Raw genomic sequence first — 24,561 nt, 5'->3', positions numbered from 1 at the left:
TCTTTTTTTTCTAAGTTTCAAAACTTTTCATCATAGAAAGTGTCAGATACACACACGAGTAGGGGAAGCAGAATTCCCGCAGCTCAGTGTGCCTGCTTCAGGCTAGATCAGCCCAGGCCACTCCTGTTCTCTCACGGCCCCCTGCCCCTTGGGAGGAGAGCTTTGGGGGATCCCAGGCAGCTTATTGCACTGACAGGGCTTTTCAGGATAACAGCCTTGTTATCATCCACATACCATTCAGCTCACCCCTTTAATATGTGTAATTCAGTGGTTTTTAGTATAGTCACAGAGTTCTGTTGAATTCCAGAGCATTCCATCACCCTCCCTCTCCCCCTCCCCCAGCCCCTGACAACCAGGACTCCCCTCTGCCTCTCTGGAGTTGCCTGCTGTGGACGTTTCATCTAAATGGAATTGCACACTGTGTGACCTCTTGTGTCTGGCTTCTTTAGGTTTTAGCCAGACACTTGCAACTTTTCAATTTTTTTTTCCTTTTAGGCAAAATATATCTCTCAGTGCATTGATGAAATCAAGCAAGAGCTGAAGCAAGACAACATTGCAGTGAAAGCAAATGCGGTCTGCAAGCTGACCTACGTGAGTGCCGGGCCGCTCGCTCTGTCAGGCCGGGTCTGGCTCCAGCATCCCCCTGCTGTCTGTCCATCCGTCCCACCATCACTGATGGACACCATCCGCTCCAGGCGTCAGCCTGGGGGCACACGCTGGGCTGACTTGGGGTGGAGGGCGAGGCATGCGTGAGGATCACATGGCACAGGGCAAGCTGGGGCCCCATCCAGTGGGCCTTTCCCACCTGGAGGGGCGGGAGCGTCCCTGCTTTCACGACTGCCCTGCGGGCTGGGCCCCGAAACCTGGTGGGTGGAGCCCTGCAGTCCCTGGTCGGGGTGTGAGCCTGGGCCAGGCACCCCATGCTGGCCTCCCCTGGTCAGAGAAGGGAGATGAACGGCCTGCCCGTTTACCGGTCCTTGTGGGGAATTTTAACCCATGTAACGCTGGTATTTCAACTGCAGGTGTTTATTTATCAGGGGCATTATTTTAGTGTGTTATTAACCTGTCACTTTGGTTTTAAATGTGAAGACTCACCTGTCAGAAAAAGAAATGAATCTCCCCAGAGTGTATGGGGGTGCGGAGCTGGGGCAGGTGCGTGAGAATCGACCTCTTTCCTCCGCAGCTGCAGATGCTAGGATATGACATCAGCTGGGCCGCCTTCAACATCATAGAAGTGATGAGCGCCTCCAAGTTCACATTCAAGGTGAAGGGAACCAGCTCGCTCTGGGGCCTGAGCCCTGTGGGTGGGGTCCTGGGGGAGGAGGGCGTCCATCCTGTGACGCAGGCCATGCTGGGAGGGCACACAGTGACAGACACCAGCGACCCATTCCCATCACCACTTCTGTCCAGTTAGGTCTTAGCACTATTGCATCACGTTTTTCTTTCCATTTTAAGTAGTGTCAGTGAAATTCGGGTTTGTAGGGTTGGTTATGTGTTTCATAATACAGATTAAATTTGTGACTCTTCAAAAAAATAAGCAGACACTGATCGTCTCCCCGAGAGGCCACCACTTGTCATTTGTCGCGGTGTCTCTTAGGACCCTCTGAGCGTTTTTTCTTGGCGTCTCAGCGATCCTACTCATGCGCAGTTTGGGACATTGTTTTCTTCTTACTTGATATCGTAACAAATAAGCATGTTTTCTGCTTTAGTAAATGTTCTGAAAAGCGGTTTTCAGTGCCCACAGCCCATTTGGGGGTGTTCCGTGGCTTTCCTGGCTTGGCTCAGTTTTCCTTGGGAACACACACCCTGCGGCGGCTGAGGCTGTGTCCTGCCGACGGGTCACTGCCGAGAGCGGGTTCCCGTCCTCCTGAAGGACACAGTTGTCCTGCCTGCCGGTTACTCTTGGTGAAGAAACGAAATGCCGTATTTGCCAAAATTGGGCCAGTGCTCTGCACGTGTGTTTAAGTATCACGTGCAAGTGCGGGTGTGACTTTAGGTTACACTCAGCCCGAGTTTAGGCGCTTGTGATGACTTACTCCGTCAGGCCGTAACAGCAGCTCCCGCTGCCAAGAAGGCGGTGAGGATGCACACGTTAGCGACAGGACGTGCTTGGCAACCCCTGAAATACACTGTGCTCCAGAGACCATACGCCTGGGACAGGGCGAGGGGTGCCCTCCTCCTGGTTTGTGACGGGCCGGCCAGGGCTGCTTGGCGTGAAGCTCAGGAGGGCTGGGTGCTTCCCCGAGGACGCCCAGTCCCCTTGTCACCCCTGACGTCTCCATTTGTTCCACTCACAGCGAATCGGCTACCTCGCTGCTTCCCAGTGCTTTCACGAAGGGACCGACGTCATCATGCTGACCACCAACCAGATCCGCAAGGTAGGCCCCTCCTGCGGGAGCAGGTTAGCGGGCAGATGGACAGCCTTCTGCGATCCTCGGAAATGGGAAAAGGGACGGCGGGGCACGCGGGGCTTTCCTCTCTGGTTTTCCCCCCTTGGCGATGGGGGCTGCCCCCTCGATCACTCCTTTTTTCAGCCCCTTTCCCCTCTTTTGGGGGCGCCTGCTGAGGGATTGCCCCTCCCAGCGTGGGGGCGTTTGTGCCCACTGGGTCTTGTGAGTCGGACCAGGTGCGTCTCTCGGCCCCGTGTGGTATTCTATGTTCTTCAGTGAGAGCACTGAGTAGTCAGCTCCTCCTTGGCCTCAGGACTTTGAGTATCTCTTGTCTCCCGCTTCGCTGCAAGTGGTCAGAGGGGGTGTCAGAGGCACCCTTTCCCACCCCAGACCCTGCATCGGACCCTGTGGCCCCGGGGCTCTCAGACAGCTGGCGCCAGGGTCGGGGCAGAGCTGTTGTGGTCGCCCCGCAGGTGGCTGGTGTCGGGGCTCCAAGCGGGCGCTGCAGGGCAGGCTGCAGGGCTACTCTTCATTGCAGTGCGTGGGCTTTTCATGGTAGTGGCCGCTCTTGTTGCGGAGCACGGGCTCTAGGTGTGCGGGCTTTAGTAGTTGTGGCACATGGGCTTAGTAGTTGTGGCTCGCGGGCTCTAGAATGCAGGCTCAGTTGTGGCGCCCGGGCTTAGTTGCTCTGTGGCATGTGGGATCTTACCAGACCAGGGCTCGAACCCGTGTCCCCTGCATTGGCAGGCGGATTCTTAACTACTGCACCACCTGGGAAGTCCCTGGAAGATTAACTCTTAAAACGTCTCTCAGTGTATCTTTTACCACATGTGTGAAGTTTGGGGAGGTTCTCTATGTAAACAGAGTCCTCTCTTTGTGCCGAGATGGGGCTTCCGCATCGGTTTTAGCGGGAGCACAGGCGAGTGCCGTCAGAGGCTAGGGCAGATGTGCGCTTCCTGTGGCTGCTTTTCCTGCTCCCCTGAGGGGTGGAGCTCTGGTGGAAGCTTCTCTCCGCTTTGGGGAGGGGCCCAGAGGAGTCACCCCTGGCTGTAGTAGGGGAGACACCCCAATGGAAGCAGAGGTTCTGGGGTTCCACCCTGGGCGGCCCCCACTCTGTGCCTTTGGGCGGTCAGAGCCCGTCTGGCTGCACCATTTCCTCGGCCCTTGGGTTCTCCCATAGGGAAGCCATGGGTGGCACTGGCTCTGCCCCATTGCACCCCTGGAGCGAGGGGCGGACCCAAGACAGCCCTCCCCTTGGAGCCGTCCCGGCTCTTGCTCGGTGACAGAGCGTGGAGCTGGCTGCTGCTTGTGAGTCCTCGTCCAAGCCCGTCTCCAGACCCAGAGCAGGACTGGCGGGCGCAGCTGGGACCCAGTGAGGCACGGTGGGCGCCTGCCTCTAACCCTCTCCCTCCCTTTCCAGGACCTGAGCAGCCCCAGCCAGTACGACACTGGCGTTGCGCTGACTGGCCTGTCCTGTTTTGTTACCCCAGATCTTGCCAGAGACTTGGCCAACGACATCATGACACTGGTGAGTCTGGGAGCGTGACCGCCCCCCTTGGCTTTTGCTCCCTGACGTGCCTGGAAAACCGAGGTTGTAATGTCACGTTGAGGGCACTTGGGTGGGTGGAAACGGCCTGGGTCCCCAGGATGAGCTGGGACACCGAGTCACTGTCTCCCCTTCCATCACTTGGTGGGGCCCAGCATTCACACCTCACCTCCTCTGAAATGGTCCTGCTGGGGAGGGGCGGGGTCTGGCTGGGGACGATGGCCTGTTGTGAGCGCATGACCCATCAGCTGTGTTCTGAGGCATGGGTGGTGATGGCAGTGGTCTTGGCAGGCAGCGTGGTCAGGTGGTTCTCTGGCGAGGGAACTTTTTATTTTCATCTGAGCAAATCTGTTGTCTGGGGCCCAGTCCATCCAAAAGGCAGAAACCCCAGCCAGCCTTGATCTCCAAGGTGGGCAAGAACTTTGTTCTGAAATGTGGACGTGCTCTTGGAAATCACAATCCTCGACTCCAATAAAAATTAATTTAAAAAATAAAAACAAAATTGGAATTGACCCTAAAAAAAAAAAAAAAACGGAAAGAAATCACAGCCCTCAGAGGGTTGCCTGCACTCCAGATTCTCCATGATTGGGAGGCTTCCCCCCTCCGGCCACGATAAAGCAGCGTGGAAGGGTGGCATGTTCCTCCCAGGAGGGTTCTGTCCGTACGTGGCCCGTTCTCTGTGCAGATGGTCAGGTCTTGGCTCACGGTCTAGAAGGCTTTGGGTACACGCAACTTCTAGATCCCAGGCTGCATCCAGTCACCGCCTGCTATAAATGGTTTGTCCACACACGGCCCCGCCCCTTCGTCCACACGGTGGGCTTCCCAGCAGCAAGGGCAGAGTCAGATGGAGACTCTGGCCTGCGAAGCCGATAGTGTTGATCTTCAGGCCCTCTTCGGGAAGTGTGAGGAGCTCTCTAGGTGAAAGCGGTCACGAGTCCACAGGGGGGCGGTAGTGAGCTATCACAATGAGTCTCGGTGCCGGGTCATGGGGGCGGGGGTGGCTTCCTTAGGGCCAGGCTGCCTGGGGCCCTGACAGGTGAGGAGTGTGCCCACCTGCAGACCAGAGGCCCTCCTGGCCGGAGCACGGTCCCGAAGAAGGACAGGAGCTCCAGGGGTGCAGTGCAGAAGTGTGGAGGGGGCTGAGGCCCGGGCGAGGGGCACTGCTCTGGGGACAGGTCTTGGTGGCCCTAAGAGTCCGAGGCCAGTGTTGACAGGTGGAGGCTCTCTCCAGCGTGACCTTCCATTTGGGGCCCCCCTCCCTCATTCTGTCTCTCAGTGCGCCCCAGTGAGTCCAGGAGGCCGGTCTCAGCCTCCAGAGGGCAAGCTGGGGTCATGGACTCAGGGAGGCAGGTTTCGATTCCGTCCAAGACACTGTTGTGTAATCCCTGGGCTGGGGGCGGGCAGTGGAGTAAACCTGCAGGCTGGTCTCAGAGGCCAGAAGCCAGATGAGCTGGAGAGAGGGTTATCCTCCAGGTGATGGAGGCGAGATGCGGGCAGGTGTGGGAGGGGAGGGGAGGCGAGTGGGGGGGAGCAGGGGGTGTGGGAAGGACCGGGGAGGGGTGGGCGCAGTGGTGTCAGCAGGGAGACTGACACCCTCTGCCCCTGCAGATGTCGCACACCAAGCCGTACATCCGGAAGAAGGCTGTGCTGATCATGTACAAGGTGTTCCTGAAGTACCCTGAGTCTCTGCGCCCTGCCTTTCCCCGCCTGAAGGAGAAGCTGGAGGACCCCGATCCCGGTTTGTTGACTTGAGTTAAGAAGGGGCCCGTGATGCTCCACCAGCATCTGTGAAGGCTTGGTGGAGGGGGGTAACTAGGTCCCAGGACCCCGTCCTAGCCCTCCCCCATAGGGCACGTTCTTACTTTCTGGCACCACGAGATGCCAGGTTCGCTTCCTACTTTCCCGCCAGTCCTGGAATCCGCCGTTTCTCCAAACAGCTCTAGTTTTGTTAGCTGGTGTGGGATTTAGAAACCAAGACCACTGGGTGTGCTTATTTCTGCCAGCTGTCATTGCCTCCAGGCCGTAGCAGACACCACACTCGCTCACTGGGGAGGCCTCTCTGTCCGCATGTTCGCAGTCTCGTGTTTATTCTGCTGCCTTGATTGGCAGTCCCACACCACAGGGTTCACTCCTGCCTCCGCCTGTCCTTTTCTGTAACTCCTTCCGGAGAGACCCCGGGCCATGCAGATGTAAAACAGCTTCTCCAAATCTTTGCTTGTCTCGGGAGAATCTGCTGTGCATCGCAGAGGATCACGGGGTGTGGAGCGTCGTGGTTAGGGTCAGGAGCCGAGGGGCAGGCGAGGCGGGCTGGGGGCATGAGCGGGGGCAGCCCCGGGGGGAGGCGGACAGAGCACCTGGAGTGACTTTGATCCTGCTGGGGACACACCCCGAGGGTCCCGCCTGCTCTGGTGGGCGCCCCCTTGCTGATGGCGTCCCTCGCTTCTCAGGGGTCCAGTCGGCGGCAGTCAACGTCATCTGTGAGCTGGCCAGACGTAACCCCAAGAACTACCTTTCTCTCGCTCCGCTCTTCTTCAAGCTCATGACCTCCTCCACCAACAACTGGGTCCTCATTAAAATTATCAAACTGGCAAGTGTCGCCCCTGGGGTGTCCTGGGCATGCCAGCCAGCAGAGCCCCGGGCTGCCGTCCCATCCCTGCTTCGGGTGACCACTGGCCTCTCTTGTCCCCTAGTTTGGTGCTCTGACTCCCTTGGAGCCAAGGTTGGGTAAAAAGCTGATTGAGCCTCTCACCAACCTGATCCACAGGTAGGGCTTGGGGCGGGCGTAGGAGGGGTGCCCCAAGGAGGGGCGGGTGGAGGGGCACCCAGGCCTGAGGGCCTGCCGCCGCCAGGAGCCGCATCTCTGGGTTCTCCCTTCCTCAGTTTGCAGACAGCATATTCATGACAGGAGAGAGAGGGAATTTCTTGGCGGTCCAGTGGTTAGGACTCTGAGTTCTCACTGCCAAGGTCCCGGGTTCAATCCCTGGTTGGGGAACTAAAGTCTCACAAGCCGTGCAGCACCACCAGAAGTAGACAGACAGACAGATAGATAGGCAGGCAATGGGGATATATTTTAAAAATAAAAAAAGGATGGAGAAAGCTGTCCCAGCCAGTCTCTGGTTCACAAGTAGAGCTCAGCAGTCTAATTGAAGAGCCCTAGGTGAGTGTGTCACCGCCCAGTTCTGGAATGTTCTAGGAGCTTCTACACGACTTCAGGTGCCTTCAGGTGGTTGAATTGTGGGGGCCAAGCTTCAGGTGCCAGGAGATTCTGCTCCTGGGGTCCCCTGGGAAGTGGCCAAGGGCTTGGGACGTTGCTGATTTTAAACAAATCACCAGTCACCGGGTTTATAGCAGCTTGTGGTTTTCAGAGCATTTACGAGAAGCCATGAGTCCTGTGACCGTTCATGTGGACTGCCTCTGGTGGCCCGTGCTGTCGGGTTTGGGGGATTTGGGCTTGAGAACATCACTGTGAGAATTTCAGAGTGGAGTGGACGTGCCTGGTGCCCACCCTGGTCGTCCTGGGCTGTGCTCACTGTGGCCCTGGACGCCCCCGAGGGATGACATGGGGCACGACTCCGTGTTCTTCCTGCCTGCGCGTGGCCAGGCCTACTCCCTGTCCCAGTGGAGGCGGCCGGCAGGGTCTGGGCTGGAGGAGAGAGGCCTTTGGGGAACTTGGATTCTCTTCATGGGGGTCGCAGAATCAGGTTATTCGTGCGTGGGCTGCAGTGGCGGGAGCATTTCAGTTCGCTTTTGAGGGCTAGAAGGGGTGCTTCCGTCCCTTGGAGGAATCTGATGGCCTCACTGCCGAGGGTGGGGTGTCACCGGCATGGCCTTCAGACCCGAGGCTTCCTGGGCTCCGCATTTCCTCAGAGGTGGTGCCCCCAGGAGTCTCGGTGGGGTGAGCGGGAGGCAGGCGGCCCTGTCTTCTCGGCTCCTATGTTTCCTTCTCTAGCACGTCTGCCATGTCCCTTCTGTACGAGTGTGTCAACACCGTCATCGCAGGTGAGCACCGGGGTGACCTCTTCTGGAGCAGGGAGCTGTCGCCGGCGGGGGAGCTGGTCCCCGGGCCTCACCAGAACCTTGTTCCCGGCTGGGAAGCTGTTTGGCCCGGCCCATCTGCAGCCCCTTTGGAAGTGTCAGCTTAGACACGGTTGCAGCCAGAGCCATTGCCAACCTCGGGGTCCAGTGATAAACACTGCACCCTGGCATCTGCCACACCCACCAGCAAGACCGCTTTTCATGAGCATTTTAAAGCAAATCTCAGGCCGCTTTCCCTGTGGTGTCTTTAGCATAGGACCTACAACCACGAGAGTTCTCGAGAGGGAATCGGCACGTGCTCCCCAAAGGGTCTCGTGGAGTCCGTTAGTTACAATCAGACCGCCTGGTGACTTGTCCGTGCAGCCCAGTTTCCTGTAGATAGGCAGAGGGAGTTGGTGGCCCAAGGGTTCAGCTTCTTGCTGCCTGCCTGTCCCTGCCCTAAACTGTCAGATGCTCCTCACAGCCCATGGGCAGCCTTAAGTTCAGTGAAGCCCAGGAAACTGGCCCGGGGTCTACACTCATGACTGCTGTGTGGGCTGTGAGTGTCGCTGAGGGTCAGCGACAGTGAAAGGGAGAGGAAGGGCGAGTGTGGGACTTGGGAGCAGGGCAGGCTGGCCAGAGAGTGGTCCCTGAGTCTGGAAAGGTCCATGGGGAGGACCAAGGTGTGGCAGGATCGCAGATGGCCCTGGTTATGGGCAGAGGGAGTGGGGATGCAGACGGGAGGTAGGCCTGGTCCATTGTGCATTGCAGGGCCAGCGGGTCTCAGCTGAGGGCTGGCCCACAGACCTGCCCTGGACAAGGACCCCTGGTGCCCGGGGCCTGTGGTCTGCTCTCTTGGTCGCAGAGACCCAGCCTGAGGTTCTCACTGGGGCTGGTCACGCAGGGCCCTCACCCCAGTCATTTGTTTCAGTGCTCATCTCTCTGTCGTCTGGCATGCCCAACCATAGTGCCAGCATCCAGGTATGTCATGGGACCAGGGGCTCCTCTCCTAGGCCCCAGGGACTCTGCCATTGGTTTAGAAGATGTGACGAGTGGCATCTCCCCTCTTTACAGCTCTGTGTTCAGAAACTGAGGATATTAATAGAAGACTCCGATCAGAACTGTGAGTTGCTCCCTCTGCAGGTCCTGCAGGCCCTGCGCCCTAGACCTCCGCAAGTGAGGGCTCGTCCCCGCCCGAGAGGAGAGCGAGCCTGGCACGGCTGGCAGATTCCTCCCCGGGTACAGCCCCCTCGTCTGCACGGCGGGCTCCTTCCAGCTGGCATCTCAGGGTGTCGCTCGGCCGTGTCCACTGGAAAGGTCTTTAAACTCGGGCCCACATCCACGGGGAGCTGGGACCCGGTTGCAGGGAGGAGCCGGGGAGGCCAGCGGAAGCACAGTTGAGACATAAAGGGCGAGCTCAGCCCCGGGAGGAGCAGGCTGGGCGTGGAGGAAAGTCCCCGCGGGCATGCTGCAGGCACCCCCGGCGGTTAATCAGATGGGGTGGTGCGTGGGGCTCCTGACGAGCGAGGGGGAGCTGCTGTACGTCTTGCTCGTGTGCCAACTCGTGCACTTCCTTCAGCCGACATGTGCTGTCGAGGGTTCCAGCCAGTCACACGCCCCTGCTGCCAGGACCACGGTGGAGAGGGCTTCTGAGGGCCTGGTCATGTGGGCTGCTCAGTTTTTGGTTTTCGCTTTTTTTTGTTTTTTTTGTCTGTGCCTTGTGGCTGCTGGGATCCTAGTACCCCGACCAGACCAGGGATTGATCCTGGGCCCTTACAGTGGAAGTGTGGAATCCCAACCACTGGACAGCCAGGGAATTAATTCCCTGGCTGCTCATTTTGAATCCAGGTCTGTTTGTTTTGAGAGGAGTTGCCAAACTTTTCCTGGAAAGGGCCAGATAGTAATTCTTGTCAGCTTTGCAGGCTGTGTGGTCTCTGCCACTGTAGCGTAGAAGCCTGCTGGCGGGTGTAGACCACAGGCCTGTCGTGTGCCAGTAACGCTGCCCTAGAAACGGGCTGCGACCTAATCTAGATGATGGTGCGTTGGGCTGCTTGAGGTGGGCAACGAGGTGGGCCTGGTGCCTGTGAGACGTGGGCCGACGGGGTCCAGGTGGTTTGGGGTGGGGCTGCAGGCCCGGCCTTGCTCTCAGAACCTCGTCCACGTCTGAGAGCGCTGCGCTGTCTCTGCAGTGAAGTACCTGGGGCTCCTGGCCATGTCCAAGATCCTGAGGACACACCCCAAGTCCGTACAGGCGCACAAGGATCTTGTCCTGCAGTGCCTGGACGACAAGGACGAGTCCATCCGGCTGCGGGCCCTCGACCTCCTGTACGGCATGGTACGTGCCCACCCTGCCACCTGGCCGCCCCGCCGGCCCGCCCCGCCCCTCCCTCACCAGCCGCCCCCGCTCCAGGTGTCCAAGAAGAACCTGATGGAGATTGTCAAGAAGCTGATGACCCACGTGGACAAGGCCGAGGGCACGACCTACCGCGACGAGCTGCTCACCAAGATCATTGACATCTGCAGCCAGTCCAACTACCAGCACATCACCAACTTCGAGTGGTGCGGCCCGCAGCCCAGCGTGCAGGCGGGTGGGCGGGCAGGTGGGGGCGCTGCCCTCACGGGCTCTGTCCCGCAGGTACATCAGCATCCTGGTGGAGCTGACCCGACTGGAGGGCACCCGCCACGGCCACCTCATCGCCGCCCAGATGCTGGATGTGGCCATCCGCGTGAAGGCCATCCGCCGGTTTGCCGTGTCGCAGATGTCCGCGCTGCTTGACAGCGCCCACCTGGTGGCCAGCAGCACCCAGCGCAGCGGCATCTGCGAGGTGCTCTACGCGGCCGCCTGGATCTGCGGGGAGTTCTCCGAGTGAGTGGGGGCCAGGGGCCTCCTGCTCCCCAGGGGAAGCGGGTGTGCCCGCCAGACCCCAGTCCCGGCAGCCGCCCCGCCCACCCGCCCACCTCCTCTCTCCCGCCCTCATTGGGCAACAGCTGCTCTCGCGGCGAACGTCTCCCGTCACGGGGAGCGGTGAGAGGTCCACCAGCCGCTGGCCCAGCCTTCCTCCCCTCTTCACTGCTGCAGCCACAGGTCGTCCGTTGCCAAATCCAGGCCGTTGATAGCTTTCCTCTCCTTTTTCTCGACTGCTTTGTGCGGCCGCGCTGTGACTGTCATGCCATTGCTGTGGTTTCTCCCTTCACATCCCCTCCCTCAGCACCTGGCATCGGCCAGCCCTGGCACACAGACCCGCTGGGGCGGCTGCTCACCGGCCCTCCCTGTCCTCAGGCACCTACAGGAGCCCCAGCAGACCCTGGAGGCCATGCTGCGGCCCAAAGTCACCACCCTGCCGGGCCACATCCAAGCCGTGTATGTGCAGAACGTGGTCAAGCTGTACGCAGCCATCCTGCAGCAGAAAGAGCAGGCCGCGGACGCGCAGGCGGCCCAGGAGGTCACGCAGCTCCTAGTGGAGCGGCTGCCCCAGTTTGTGCAGAGCGCGGACCTGGAAGCCCAGGAGCGGGTGAGTGCCGCACGTCAGCACGTCCTCAGGGGGTCGGGTCAGCTCCGGGAGAGCAGCTTGGGCAGGTGTTCTTTTCCTGGCTCCCCCGCACTCGGCCTGGGGGGGTGGGCAGATCTGAAGCCACCGTGCTGGGGAGGCCCTGGGTCGGTGGGTGGGAGACTGTGAGCGAACGGGAGACAGTGTGAGGGTATGTGGTCAACCCGAGAGGGAAGCCTCAGAGGTGACCGCGGTCCTGGAGGGCGCTGGCCGGGAGGGTGGAGGAGAGCTGGTTGGACGAGAGTTTGGCATGGCATTTGGGCATCGGTGGCCTAGGAGCCCACCTCTTAGCTCTGTGGTGACGTGGGGCTCTCAGTTACCCAGACCCCGCACCGGCGCTCAGTGGGCCCCGGCGGCCTCTGCGGTCATGGGCGGGCTGCGCCTGTCTGCTGGCCGAGGGTCAGCTGCACTCTTGGGGGCCGTGTGAAGGTGCCCTGGTGGCTGGCGCCGCTGCTCGCTGGGGCGGTTGCCTTGTGGGGTGGTGCTCAATCCACCCCCAACCCCTTGTCTCATCTGGGAGCCTTTTTGTGTCCTCGTGAAGGAGACAGCAGCTGGGCTGGCCTCCTGGCTGGCCCGGTCAGCGGTTCCTCGCGGTGTGTTCTGCAAGTCCTCAGCAGGGGTCTGGCTGGGCGTCTGCACGGTTTGAGCAATGCCCTGCGGGGGCTGAGTGGCCTTCACAGCCAGGCCTCCGTAACTCCTTCCTGACTCATCCACGGCCCCCCCAGGCATCCTGCATCTTGCAGCTGGTCAAACACGTCCAGAAGCTTCAGGCCAGGGATGTGCCAGTGGCAGAAGAAGTGAGTGCGCTCTTTGCTGGGGAGCTGAACCCGGTGGCTCCCAAGGCACAGAAGAAGGTTCCGGTCCCCGAAGGGTGAGCTGTGCGGTCCGTCAGAGGACACAGACACGGGGTGGCATGAGGGCCCGTGGGAGCAGAACCACAGCCCGGACCTGCTGTCCAGACGGGCGAGGTGGAGGGGTCTGGGAGGAAGGTCCCCTGAGGCCCCAGTCGCCTGTGGACGGGACAGACCCTTCTCACACAGACCGTAGGCACGGCACTCACTACTTCTCCTGGGGCCCTGCTGCCCCACCCCTGGGAAGCAGGTTGGCTGGTAGTTGTCGCCCACAAACCTTGCGGGCAGCGTGAGAACGGGGGAGGCGGGCTGCCCAGGCTCCAGGGTCCCTGGTCTGCCTTGCCCACTGTGACCTTGGGCCACTGCCCAGCCTTCATATCCTTGTCTCCAAGGGGACGGCAGCGCCCAGGGCCAGGCATGCAGGCTGGAGCCACCATGTGATCTCACTGTGTCCTGCAGCCTGGACCTGGACGCCTGGATCAATGAGCCGCTCTCGGACAGTGAGTCTGAGGATGAGAAGCCCAAGGCCATCTTCCACGACGAGGAGCCACGGCACGCCAAGCAGCGGCCGCCCGAGGCGGACGAGCAGGAACTGGCCCGGGTGAGGCGGGGTGGGCCTGGGCCGCGCATGGTCAGGTCTGGGCTTGGGTCCACTGTCCGGTGGGCAGCGCTGAGCCCACCTTCGACTTTGGGTGGGGGTTCTCGTTGAGACCAGGAGTGGCCTCTTGAGCCAGGAGCTCCCTAGGGAGACCGTGGGGCCCGAGCATGCTCAGGCCCTGGGGTGCCCGGCATGCTGCGCCTGCCTGCTGCCTGCGCTTGTGGGTGCAGGGCCTCAGGGTGTCGTGCAGAATGGAGAAGCAAGGCGTGCTGCGTCCCCCGCTCCCCCGCCGGCCTTCCTCGCCCGGCCTGCCCCCCACCCGAGGCCCTACCCCAGAGCACGCGGTCTCTCCGACCCCCGCCTGTGCAGCTCCTGGGTTGTCCCTCCTGCCGCCTGCCTGTCTTCCACCTGCTCTTTCCCACCGCCGGCCTCTGTCTCCTGGTGGTCAAAGGCCAACAGTGAAAGTGGCGAGGGGTCCCGGCCCCCTTGGGTCTGGCGCGTGGAGGAGGCCCCCACCTTGGGAGCATGCGAGGGTGAGGGCTCCGTGTACCCGCTGACGTGTGCGCTGCATCCTGTTCCCTCAGCGCCGCGAGGCCCGGAAGCAGGAGCAGGCCAACAACCCATTCTACATCAAGAGTTCCCCGTCCCCCCAAAAGGTGAGGCCGGCCTGCTCGTCCTTGAGACACGCTCCCACGGGGCCCATCCGCTCTCTGTCCACGGCCTGTGCGGGGCTGTCAGCAAGTCCGCGGGCAGGACCGTGAGGGGCTCCCGACACCAACAGCTGGGGAGTGAGTCCTGCATGGGCGAGGTCAGGCTCCTTTGCCTTGGTGGGAGGGGAGGGGGCGCAAGGGGACCTGGGGTCCTGCCTGGAGCCACCTCCTTCATCTGTACCCTCCACACTGCAGACCCGTCATCCGTGTTGGGCTCCCCTGGGGACATGTGGCTCCACGGGGCGGGTGCTGCGTGGTTTCCTTGATCCTGGGATTTCTGGGTCACCCCTCTGAGGGGCTGCAGACTGTCCCCCGCTGGCACCTGTGTGTCGGGCTTGCTGATTCCAGCCGTCCTGGGGGCGGGAAGCACTATGTCACCATGGTTCCAAGCCTGCACTGTTTTTCCGACTTGGAAAAAAAAAAGATTCAGGTGCAAAAAATGGAGGTCTTGCGCCCCATCCTGTACTCGTCCCCACTGACACCCCACCCCCGTCTTTGTGACCCCTTGCTGTGGGGCGTCGGCGCATCACGCTGGGCCCGCCGCCCTGCCCATTGACGGGGCCTCAGTGTCTCCTCTCCAGCGGTACCAGGACGCGCCAGGTGTGGACCACATTCCCGTGGTGCAGATTGACCTCTCGGTGCCCTTGAAGGTGCCAGGCAAGTGTGTGCCCAGTGGCACGGGTGACGGGGACCTCAGGCCAGGTGCAGGCACCGCCTCGGGCCTGCGCTCCAGCCCTGCCCTGCACCCCATGCTGCATCCTCGTCCCAGCAGGCACGGGTGCACGCCACGGCCCCCAGGTTCAGCCCCACACCCCTCGCCGCCCAGGGGCCCCCATCTGCATCTCGGTAGCCAGAGGGCATTGCCCAGCATCCCCTTCCCCCAGGCATGGGTCTCGGGGCTGTGGGTGAACTAGGTGGCAGCAGGGTGCTGGCCGGGTGGGACGTGTCCACGGCTCTGGGCTGAGTGCCGCATGTGCGCCTGTCGGCAGGGATGCCCATGTCAGACCAGTACGTGAAGCTGGAGGAAGAACGGCGGCACCGGCAGAGGCTGGAGAAGGACAAGAGAAAGAGGAAGAAGAGGGAGCGGGAGAGGCGGGGTGCCCGGCGCCACACCTCACTGCACACGGAGAGCGACGAGGACATCACCCCCGCCCAGCGTGTGGACATCGTCACCGAGGAGATGCCCGAGGTCAGCCGCGGGCTTGCGTGTCGGGTGGGCGCCCTTCCCCGAGGTGGGCTCCACCCTGGCGTGGGCCTGCCCATCGCTGCTGCCTCCATGGGACGGGGCAGCCTCAGCCAGCTGTGCCCTGTGTACTGGGAGCAGGCGGCCCCTGCACTCCTGCCCCATTACCTGTGTTGAGTTTGCTGCCCGCGCTGAGCGCCAGGCCCCAGATCAGACTCCCTCGTGGGTGTGGACTTGGTGGCCCGTTTCTGAGAAGGGAGATGGGGGCCCTGTGGACCCGTAAAGGCTTGGCGGGGTCAGGGGCCGGATGGGTTGATCTGGATGGACGCAGGGCTTCTCTCCCCCCTCAGAACGCCCTGCCCAGCGACGAGGACGACAAAGACCCCAACGACCCCTACAGGGCCCTGGACATCGACTTGGACAAGTGAGTGCTGGGACTGAGACCTGGGCAGCTGCCCCGTGGGGCTGGACGTGGCCTGGGCTCCCCATGGCCTGGTTCCTCTCTCTGTTCTCTGTTCATTGCACAGAGGGGGAGCGGCCTTGTCACGGGCCACGCCTCCTGTGACCACCCCCAGGCCCCTAGCCGACAGTGAGAAGCTGCCCGTCCAGAAACACAGAGATACTGAGACTTCCAAGTCCCCGGAGAGACAGGACGTCACTGTCGTGGAAAAGAAGAGCAAGAAGCCCAAGAGGAAGGAGAAGAAGCAGAAGGAGAAAGAGCGAGAGAAGAAAAAGAAGAAAGAGGCGGAGAAGGTGAGAGGCCAGGCAGCATGTCACATTGGGCGGGGCGGGCCCGGGTTGCCAGCCGTCCCTCTTCCATTACGTGTGTGTCACACGTGTGGAGGGGGGCTCCTACACAACCGTCACGCACGGCTCGTGGGCCTTGCCGCAGAGCAGCGTGATTCCACCTGGCCACGTGGTCCTGGCGGGCGCTCGTTTCTGTGGTGGTAGCGCTGGACATGCCCCCAGCTCCCTGCACATTCGGGTCCTGCGGGGCCGCAGTGGCTTGTGCCTGGCGGAGCCACTGTGCCCTCTCGGGGCTGCTGCTCTGGCCAAAGGCACGTGTTCCTGTGGTTTCAGGGTGTGGACTTAGACTTCTGGCTGTCCACCACGCCGCCTGCTGCCACCCCGGCCCCGGTAAGAGCCTGCTAGTGACCCGTGCTGGCCCCGAGTGTCCCTCGGTGGACACCTGTGGTTTTTGGCCTTGGAGACGTCAGGGTGCCACCTCGGTGCCCTGCCCTGGCGGTGGAGGAGGTGGGGGACCCTCAGGCAGAAGCCCGGTCTGGGCCGGCTCGGTTCTGTGCCCAAGGTCTCGCCCAGGCAGTGGCTGCGTGGCTGGCCCTTGGCGCAGGGCCCGGGCCCCCAGAGCCAGGCAGCGCTCCTGAGCGACCGCTTTGTGTTAGTGGCTAGGGCCTGGTGGCTCTGGGGTCTCCAGCCGTGACCCCGGTCAGTGCCAGCCGGCCACAGGCCGGGCCTCCTTTTCCCTCTGCTGGCCACCGGCACTTACTGGGGGCCACATGTCTGTCTGCGTGCTGACAACACGCCTGGCGTGTGGAGGGAGGTTCGTCACTGCGGGGTGTCCTGGACCAGGGCAGGTCAGGGCTGAGGGCGCAGGCCACCCCATCCTGGGCGCCAGCTGCCACCCGGCTTCCTGCAGGAGGAGCCTGGCGTGAACGCCGCGGTCACTGCCCCTAAGGAGGAGCCCAGGGGAGAGGAGCAGGACGCCGGCGAGGACGCGGAGCAGGACCTTGAGAAGGTGTGGGGCGTGCTGTGCAGGAGCCGGGCTGGGGGAGGTGCTAGCCCGCCACCGGGTCCCACCGAGCGGGCCACTGGGGCCTCCTGTCGCTGTGCTTACGGGGTTCTGCTTCCACACGGCTCCATGGGCTGTGACTCGCACAGGAGCATGGGCTTGACCTGAGCCCTTTTCTGTCTCAGAAGCCTTCCGAGCAGAAGAAGAAGAAACACAAGAAGGACAAGGGGGAGCGCTCCAAAGACAAGAAGAGACCCAAGAAGAGGGCGCCTCCGAGGGAAGGGGACGCCGAGCCCGTGCAGAACGGCGCGCTCCGTGAGGAGCCCCTCCCGGTGAGGGTGCTTCCCGAGCACGTTGGGAGCGGGCTGTGGGCGTTGCACCCTCCCTGCGGTCCTCCCGGCCCTGCCAGTGTCAGGAGCCCCGGGGTGTAGACTCATGTTGTCCGGGACCCGCGGGGGTCCCTAGTGTTTCCTGCCGGTGGCACCTGGCAGCTCCCAACGTCAGCCCCAGGTCCTCACCGCCTAAAGCTGAAACGTTTCTCTTTTGTTCCAGCCCATGTCTAGCTACTCTCTCCTGGCTGAAAATTCTTACATCAAAATGGTGAGCCACGTGGGGGTTACGGGTGGTGGGGCTGGGCGGGCTCAGGGCTCTTGTTTCTGGATGTGCAGGGCGTGCAGCGGAGCCGGGTGGCCGGCAAGGCCTGCTCACTGTGGGTCGGGAACAGCTGACAGTCGCGGACAGAGCTGGAACTCGGGTGCTTGTGCGAGGGCTCAGGACGTTCCCTTGTTTGCACGTTCATGCGCTGGGAGAGCGGGTGGTGCCCACACTCTCCCAGGCCCTCGTCTAGGCCCACGGGGGTCCCTGGTGGGCTCCCCTGCCCCGCCGACCCCGGACCTTGCTCTGCAGACGTACGACGTGCAGGGCAGCCTGCAGAAGGACAGCCAGGTCACGGTGTCCATGGTCCTGGAGAACCAGAGCAGCAGCTTCCTCAAGAACATGGAGCTCAACGTGCTGGACTCACTCAACGCCCGACTGGCCCGGCCAGAGGGCTCCTCGGTCCACGACGGTGTCCCCGTGCCTTTCCAGCTGCCCCCTGGTGAGTGGCGCCCAGGAGCCCCCGGATCCTGTCATCTGGTGCCCCCTCAGGGCTGAGCCTGGCTTCCCTGACCAAGGCAGGCAGCACTGAGGACAGACCCAGGCCAGGCTTGCATCCCTGCCACCTGCCCAGGTGGCTGCACCCCCATCTGCCACCCCAGGCCGTGCCCCGTGCTGCTTCTCAGGTACGTTTCTCGCCCTCTCCAGGCATCTCCAACGAAGCCCAGTTTGTGTTCACCATTCAGAGCATCGTCACGGCGCAGAAGCTCAAAGGGACCCTGTCTTTCATCGCCAAGGTACCTGGTGGGGGAGGGGGTGCACCCTGAGGGTCAGCTGCGTGCCCCGCCCCCACCCACCCTGCGCCCCTGCTCCTGCAGAATGATGAAGGTTCCACCCATGAGAAGCTGGACTTCAAGCTACACTTCACCTGCACCTCGTACTTGGTCACCACGCCATGCTACAGGTGCGCCACCCTCCCGCCCACCTCTGGCTCCCCACTTCTGTGCTATGGGAAGCTCTCCATGCTGTCACATTGGCAGCGTCCTCTGACCCAAGACGAGGATGTGCACGGAGTGTTGGGTGACCGGCTTGTGGTTGGCGCAGAACGCCCAGCACGTCTGCCGGGCCAGCCAGCTCGGGCGCTTGACTCTCAGCACAGGCCTGGCGGCCCTAACGCTGGACGTCCGAGCCCAGAGTGTAGGCAGGGCTAGCCCTCTTGAGGCCCCTCTCCGTGGCCGTCTCCCCGTGTCCTCACATGCTCGCCCATCCCTGCACGTCTGTATCCTCATTTCCTGTTCCCACAGGGACCCTGGTCACGTTAGATTAGGGCCCTGTCTCCAAGTGCAGTCGTGTCCTAGGGACACAGTTCAGCTCTTGACTTCCTACCCATAAAGGACGCGCCCCACCCCCTGGGCTGGGGTCTCTGCCTGCCCTGCTGCAGGGGAGCCCCCTGTTGTTCCCCCCCCATTCTGTGTCCTTCCCACAGTGACGCGTTTGCCAAGTTGTTGGAGTCCGGGGACCTGAGCATGAGCTCAGTCAAGGTTGATGGCATTAGTATGTCCTTCCAGAACCTTCTGGCAAAGATCTGTTTTCACCACCATTTTTCCGGTAAGACTGGACGTGCCAACAGATGGCTCGGCCCTCTTCCCGTACCTGTGACTGTCCCCTGCCGCCAGGGGCTGGCCCAGCCTCACCCCCAGGCCCTCTGTTGCAGTCGTGGAGCGGGTGGACTCCTGCGCCTCCATGTACAGCCGTTCCATCCAGGGCCACCACGTCTGCCTCCTGGTGAAGAAGGTGAGCCCCATGGGAGGGCCCCAGCCAGGCCTGTCCACCCCTCGCCGCTGTGCCTCCTTGAGCCTGTGTTTGTGAGGAGTGTCGGCCTTTCCTTTTGTCCATCTGGCCTTGGCATCAGGGCACTAGTGCATTCCCTCCTCTCGCATTTCCCGGAAGAGATTGCGTGTAGTCAGTATTCCTTCTTGCACGTTATGTAGAATTTGCCAAGGAAATCGTTTGGGGGTTTCTTTTTTGGGGGGGGGGTTCTTTTTTGAAAAGTTTTTATCTACGAGTTCAGTTTCTTTTTTTGATAGTTGTAAGACTTATTGCTTTCTCTGTTTCTTATTGGGTGATTTTTGGTAGTTCGTAGTTTTCAAAGAATAGGTCTGTTTCATCCAAGTTACGGAGCTGATGGTGTATCAAGTCATCCAGTTCTCTTCATGTCCTTTTAGTGTCTGAGGGCTCAGTGGTGATTATTTTTCATTCCTGATGTTGGTGATTGGTGTCTTCTCTCATTTTTCTTGGTGTCTTGGTTATCCTGGCCCTATTCCCTCTCTGTCCTGGCCAGAAGTCTTACTTATCCATTTTGTTGATCTTTTGAAAGATCAATTTGATAACCAATCTTTTTAAAAGTTAGGGACTTCCCTGGCAGTGCAGTGGTTAGGACTCCGTGCTTCCACTGCCGGGGGCCCGGGTTTGATCCCTGGCGTGGTGCGGCCAAAAAAAAGTTAATGTTTCTTTAAACAATAAATTGTATTGAGTTCTGCTGCATGTGTCCTTACTTCTGCCTGCCTTGGGTTTATTTTGCTCATTTGTGGTTTCTTAAGGTGAAAACTTAGACTAAAACCTGTCTCTTCTTCTTTTTTTTTTTTTAATATTTGTTTGTTTGTTCGTTTATTTACTTACTTATTTTTGACTCGAGCCAGGTCTTTAGTTGCCACACGCGGACTTCTTCGTTGTAGCATGTAAATCTTTAGTTGCGGCATGCGGGATCTAGTTCCCCAACCGGGGATCGAACCCGGGCCCCCTGCATTGGGAACTGCACCACCAGGGAAGTCCAAGACCTGTCTCTTCTAATAAAGTTTTTAGTGTTATAAAATTTTCTCTAAGTACTGTTTTGGATGAACTGCACACATTTTTATGATTCATTTTAATTTCTATACAGTTCAAAATACTTTCTATCACTCCTTCTTCTCTGACCCTTGGATTACTTAAAAGTATGTTAATTTCCAAGCATTTAGAAAGTTTCCTGTTGCTTTTTGGTTACTGATTTCTAGTTTGACTTTTCAGGCCTTTGAAATGTGCTGAGGCTTGCGCTCTGGCCCAGGATGTGGTCATTCTGGGTGGATATTCCATAGGTGCCTGGAAGCATGTTATACCTGTCACCTAGATCCTGCTGGTTGATGGCGTTTTCCTTTTCTTCTGGATCCTTGCAGATTGCAGATTTTCTTCTGGGCCTTGATGAGTGAGCAAGGAGCATGAGGCCAGTGGTGGTCAGTTGGTCTGCTCCCCCAGTTTGTCAGGCTTTACTCCATGTGTGGGAGCCCTGTTGTTGGCTGTGTGGACCGTTAGAATTGTGGGATCTTGGCAAGGGACCCTCTCATCAGTGGGTGTGCTCCTCTCTGTCCTGGGCTGTGTTCTTTTCTCTGAAGGCTACCTTGTCTGGTATCAGTACAGGCACTCCTGCTCTCATTTGATGGGTGCTTACGTGGTATGTCTTTTGCTATGAACCTGCCTTTATCCTGTTTGGATAAGAATTCCTTGTGCATGCTGTAGAGTTCGGGTCACGTGTCCTTATTCATCCTGTCAATCTTTGTCTTTCACTTGTCATGTTTAGACCATTTGTGCTTAAAGTATTACTGATTCATTTGGGTTTGTCCCACATTTTGTTTTTTCCCTGTGTTTTTCGTTCCTCTTCTTCCTATTCCCACTTTCTGTGGCGTATGTGAGCATTACAGTATCCCACGTTTATATGTTGGCTGTGTTGTTGATGGTCTCCGTGTATCTGCTTGGGGGGCTCGAGGGATTACATTACACACTTGGTGTGCACAGTCTACTTGGAACTCAGGCGGAATGTAAAAAGCTCACACCCTCTCGGTCCCTTGACCCTCCCTTCTCATGGGCAGTTGTCTTAGGTTTTGTCTTTGCAGACGTTGAAGACGCCTTACGCCACGTTACAGCTTTACAGATTTCAGAGAACTCGGGGTGTAGGTGGGGGTGGGAGGGGGTGAGATAGCCTCTTGTGCTCGCCCACGTGTCTACCATTTCTGTCGCTTTCATTCCTCACGTTCCACCCTTCTGGCTCATTTTCCTCTGTCTGAAGAACAACTTTTTAGATCAGGTCTATTGGATATGTATTCTCTTAGTTTTCCTTCATCTGATTATTCTTTATTTCAGTATTCCTCAAGGCTATTTTTGCTGGGTATGAAATTCTGGCTTTGTTGGTCTTTTCACTCAGTACCTCAAAAATAGGCCATTTCCCCCTTTTTTTAAAAAAAAAAAAAGGAAATATTTACTTATTTGGCTGCGCCAGGTCTTAGTTGCAGCATGCAGGATCTTTTTAGTTGCAGCATGAGGGATCTTTGGTTGCGGCATGCGGGATCTAGTTCCCTGACCAGGGATCGAACCCGGGCCCCCTGCATCGGGAGCACAGAGTCTTAGCCACTGGACCACCAGGGAAGGCCCTAGGCCATTTCCTTTTGGTGTCTGTGGTTTCTGACAAGGAACATTTTACTTTTACTGGGGAATGCATCGTTTTCCTCTGGCTATTTTAGGTTTTTCTTTGTCTTCAGTTTTCAGCAGTTTGTGATGTGTCCGGGCATTGACTTCCTTGGGTTTATGTTAACTGTGTGGAGTCTGCCGAACTTGCTGAATCTGTGCGTTTATGTCTTTTGCACAACTTGGAAGTTTTCAGCTATGATTTAAATACCTCTTCAGCACTGCATTCTTTGTCCCCTCCTTCCGGGACCCCTGTGATGTGAATCTCAGACCTTTTGTTACTCTCCCCACCCTACTCCACCTCCGACTCCTTTCTGCTCTCTGTTCAGCTTGGATTATTTCCATTAATCTCTTGTCTGGGTCATTGACTCTTCTGTCATGTCCATTCTGTTGTTGAGCCCATCCAGTGAGCTTTTCATCTTGGCTGTTGTATTCAGGTCTAGAAGTTCCACTGGGTTGATCTTGACTCTTCCATTCCTTTGCTGAGATGTTGTGTTTTCTTGTGTGCTTCAGGAGTGTATGTGGTTGGTGATGGGAGGTTCTCCTAGTAGCTACTTCAAAGCCTGTTAGGTGATTCCAACATCCACATCTTCTCGGTGGGCGTTTGTTGATTGTCTTTTCCACGTGAGCTGAGATTTCCCCGGTCTTGCGGTGCCAAGTGATTTTGGACTATATCCTGGACATTTCGAATAGGAGGAGACCCTGGGCCTTCCTTACACCCTGTGGAGAGCGTTGACACATAGGTTCCAGCTGCAGGATGTCTGGTCCCACGCCCTCCGGTTTTCACAGCCTTCCTCTCTGCACAGCTGCCTCCTGCGTGCCCGTGGGGCCGGGCCGGGTGGGGCTGTGTGTCCTCTGCAGGGCTGGCATTGCTGCCTCTGCTGCGCTCTGCCAGAGCATCCATCCTGGGCCCCTGGGAGACAGCAGGGCGCGGTGCACCTGCTCCTTCTTGCCTGGAGCCCCTCCTTTTGATTGTGAAAGCACCCGGGCATAGGAGAGCATTTGTAAAAGTTGGAGGTACTTGGGAGTCGCAGGGTGGCGTCTCAAGGCACTGGCCGTTATTTCCCCGTTTCAGGGTGAGAAGTCGGTGTCGGTGGATGGGAAGTGCAGCGATTCAACGCTGCTGAGCAACGTGCTGGAGGAGATGAAGGAAACGCTGGCCAAATGCTGAGCTTGCCGCCCGCCATGGGGAGGGCTCGCGGGGAGGGCGGCCAAGTGCCGGGTTTCTCCTCTGTCGCAAGGACTGGGTGCAGCCGGGAGATAACCCAGTCCACCGTCATCCACTGTGTAGACACTGAGGTTTATGTTGCGTTGATTTATCCTGTCATCTTTTTTACTTTGCCCTCACTGCTCTCTCTGGCGAGAAGCCCCCTTCCACTCCCCAGGCCAGCAGGGACTTCTGTAGCCGGAGCGGACTGTGCACGTGGCCACAGGAGCTGCCCGAGGGTGGGGGTGACCGCCATCCAGGCCGGTTCCTGGTGGGGACCAGACGGGGTGGCGCGTCCCGCTTCTGTCAAGCCATCCAAGTCCCATGAGTCCCCAGATGCCCTGCCCACTGGCAGCTGGGGGGTGAAGAACAGGCTAGCTACTCAGGCGACATTCCTGTTCATCCCTGACGCCAAGGGTCACGTCCTCCCCACAGGACACATGGTGGGAGAGGGTCGTGCAGGCTCTCGTCCATCACATCCCGTTCATCCCACCACCGTGTTCGTGTGTCCGCTGAGCGGGGGGTGCCCAGCGGGGATCCCGGACCTCACTGGCTTCCGTGCCCAGTCAGGTGTTGGGGTGAGTGGTGGAGAGCTGCGACTCTGGCCCCTCTGCTCATCACTGGACTCTCTGCAGGTCTGTGCCTGCACGTGTGGAAGGGCCTAGTCCTGGGCTCCGCAGCCCTGATGGCGAAGCACGTGTGTCCAGGGGCGGCTGGGCCCCTGAAATGCACCTCAGGGGCAGGGAGGGGGGACCCCAGCCCACCCCCGTGAGACGGAACTTTCCTCAGAAATGACAGTCCTCGATGACGTTTTAACTTTTCCTTTTGATGAAAACTGTCACTTTAGCATGTAGAGTAACCTATTACAGAATCCTGTGCAGTGATTCTAGAATCTCGAAATGTATGATGTGTTATATAAGAATTTATTTGCTATCGACATTCCCGTATAAAGGAGAGACATATCACGCTGCTGTAATGATTCTGTGTCAAGATGATCCAATAAACTTGCAAAACAGACGTTCACCTGTTGGGTCTCTGGCCCATGACAGTGTATGCCCCCCAGCCAGGGGATTCTGACCCACTGTGCGGGTCAGCACACAGCCCCTGAAATGCTCGTGGTCCGAGGGGGGCTGCAGGGCACCCTCATGGAGGTTGCAGTGTGCGGGGGGAGCCCTTGCCCTCCTGCCATGCACCCCTCGGCCCCTCGGGAGGGGACGTGGTCCTCACGTCATCCAGGCCCCTGGGCTCTGGTGGTAATGAGGAGCCACCTGACACCCCCCCACACGGGATTCTGAGGCGTCCACCGATCTCCCTCCTTTTACTAGGGAACCCCATTCGTAAGTGGTGTGCAGGGTAAGCAGAAACATTACTAAAATAAAGTTTAAGTTAGGTAAACGCTTGTACGTGCACGCGCACACACACCCTCATTTCTAATCTTCGAAGTGCCTAGTGAGAAAAGGGCAGGGTTAGGAGTCCAGACACACGTGTACAGACCCCAGGGCCCCAGGAATCAGCAGGAACAGATGCTGGAAGGAAGGCCGTGTTGCTGTTGTGCGGTTTTTTTGTTTCGTTTTGTTTTTTCTTTTTTTTAATTTTATATTTTATTTTTGGCTGTGTTGGGTCTTTGTTGCTGGGTGCAGGTTTTTTCCCAGTTGCGGTGCGCAGGCTTCTCATTGCAG

At 59.1% G+C, this 24,561-nt stretch overlaps 1 protein-coding gene across 4 annotated transcripts in view; it reads left to right on the top strand.

The window, feature by feature from the left end:
• The window catches only part of AP3D1 (adaptor related protein complex 3 subunit delta 1), a 44,775-nt gene extending 20,876 nt beyond the window's left edge, over positions 1 to 23,899 (top strand). Inside the window, exons 2-32 of one of the 4 annotated variants that reach the window (XM_027085665.1) lie at positions 496 to 591; positions 1,184 to 1,264; positions 2,298 to 2,378; positions 3,811 to 3,918; positions 5,545 to 5,674; positions 6,384 to 6,523; positions 6,627 to 6,700; positions 7,886 to 7,935; positions 8,882 to 8,931; positions 9,025 to 9,073; positions 10,140 to 10,285; positions 10,361 to 10,509; positions 10,586 to 10,816; positions 11,231 to 11,462; positions 12,224 to 12,369; positions 12,809 to 12,950; positions 13,532 to 13,603; positions 14,239 to 14,314; positions 14,647 to 14,846; positions 15,191 to 15,264; positions 15,416 to 15,593; positions 15,921 to 15,977; positions 16,498 to 16,596; positions 16,779 to 16,922; positions 17,143 to 17,190; positions 17,497 to 17,686; positions 17,893 to 17,981; positions 18,063 to 18,148; positions 18,671 to 18,792; positions 18,899 to 18,978; positions 22,751 to 23,899. In XM_027085665.1, the coding sequence (XP_026941466.1) occupies positions 496 to 591; positions 1,184 to 1,264; positions 2,298 to 2,378; positions 3,811 to 3,918; positions 5,545 to 5,674; positions 6,384 to 6,523; positions 6,627 to 6,700; positions 7,886 to 7,935; positions 8,882 to 8,931; positions 9,025 to 9,073; positions 10,140 to 10,285; positions 10,361 to 10,509; positions 10,586 to 10,816; positions 11,231 to 11,462; positions 12,224 to 12,369; positions 12,809 to 12,950; positions 13,532 to 13,603; positions 14,239 to 14,314; positions 14,647 to 14,846; positions 15,191 to 15,264; positions 15,416 to 15,593; positions 15,921 to 15,977; positions 16,498 to 16,596; positions 16,779 to 16,922; positions 17,143 to 17,190; positions 17,497 to 17,686; positions 17,893 to 17,981; positions 18,063 to 18,148; positions 18,671 to 18,792; positions 18,899 to 18,978; positions 22,751 to 22,846 (3,516 nt within the window). In that variant the 3' untranslated portion in view covers positions 22,847 to 23,899. The other 3 variants (XM_027085664.1, XM_027085666.1, XM_027085667.1) reach the window with 3 other exon arrangements.
• The last annotated feature ends 662 nt before the right edge of the window (positions 23,900 to 24,561 follow it).

This window comes from Aethalodelphis obliquidens, unplaced genomic scaffold (assembly GCF_003676395.1).
Source record: "Aethalodelphis obliquidens isolate GAN/ISIS:26980383/991018 unplaced genomic scaffold, ASM367639v1 scaffold53, whole genome shotgun sequence".
Classification (NCBI taxonomy): Eukaryota; Metazoa; Chordata; class Mammalia; order Artiodactyla; family Delphinidae; genus Aethalodelphis; species Aethalodelphis obliquidens.
Note: the sequence above shows the minus strand (reverse complement) of the source record. Positions and strands in the feature narration are given on the sequence as shown.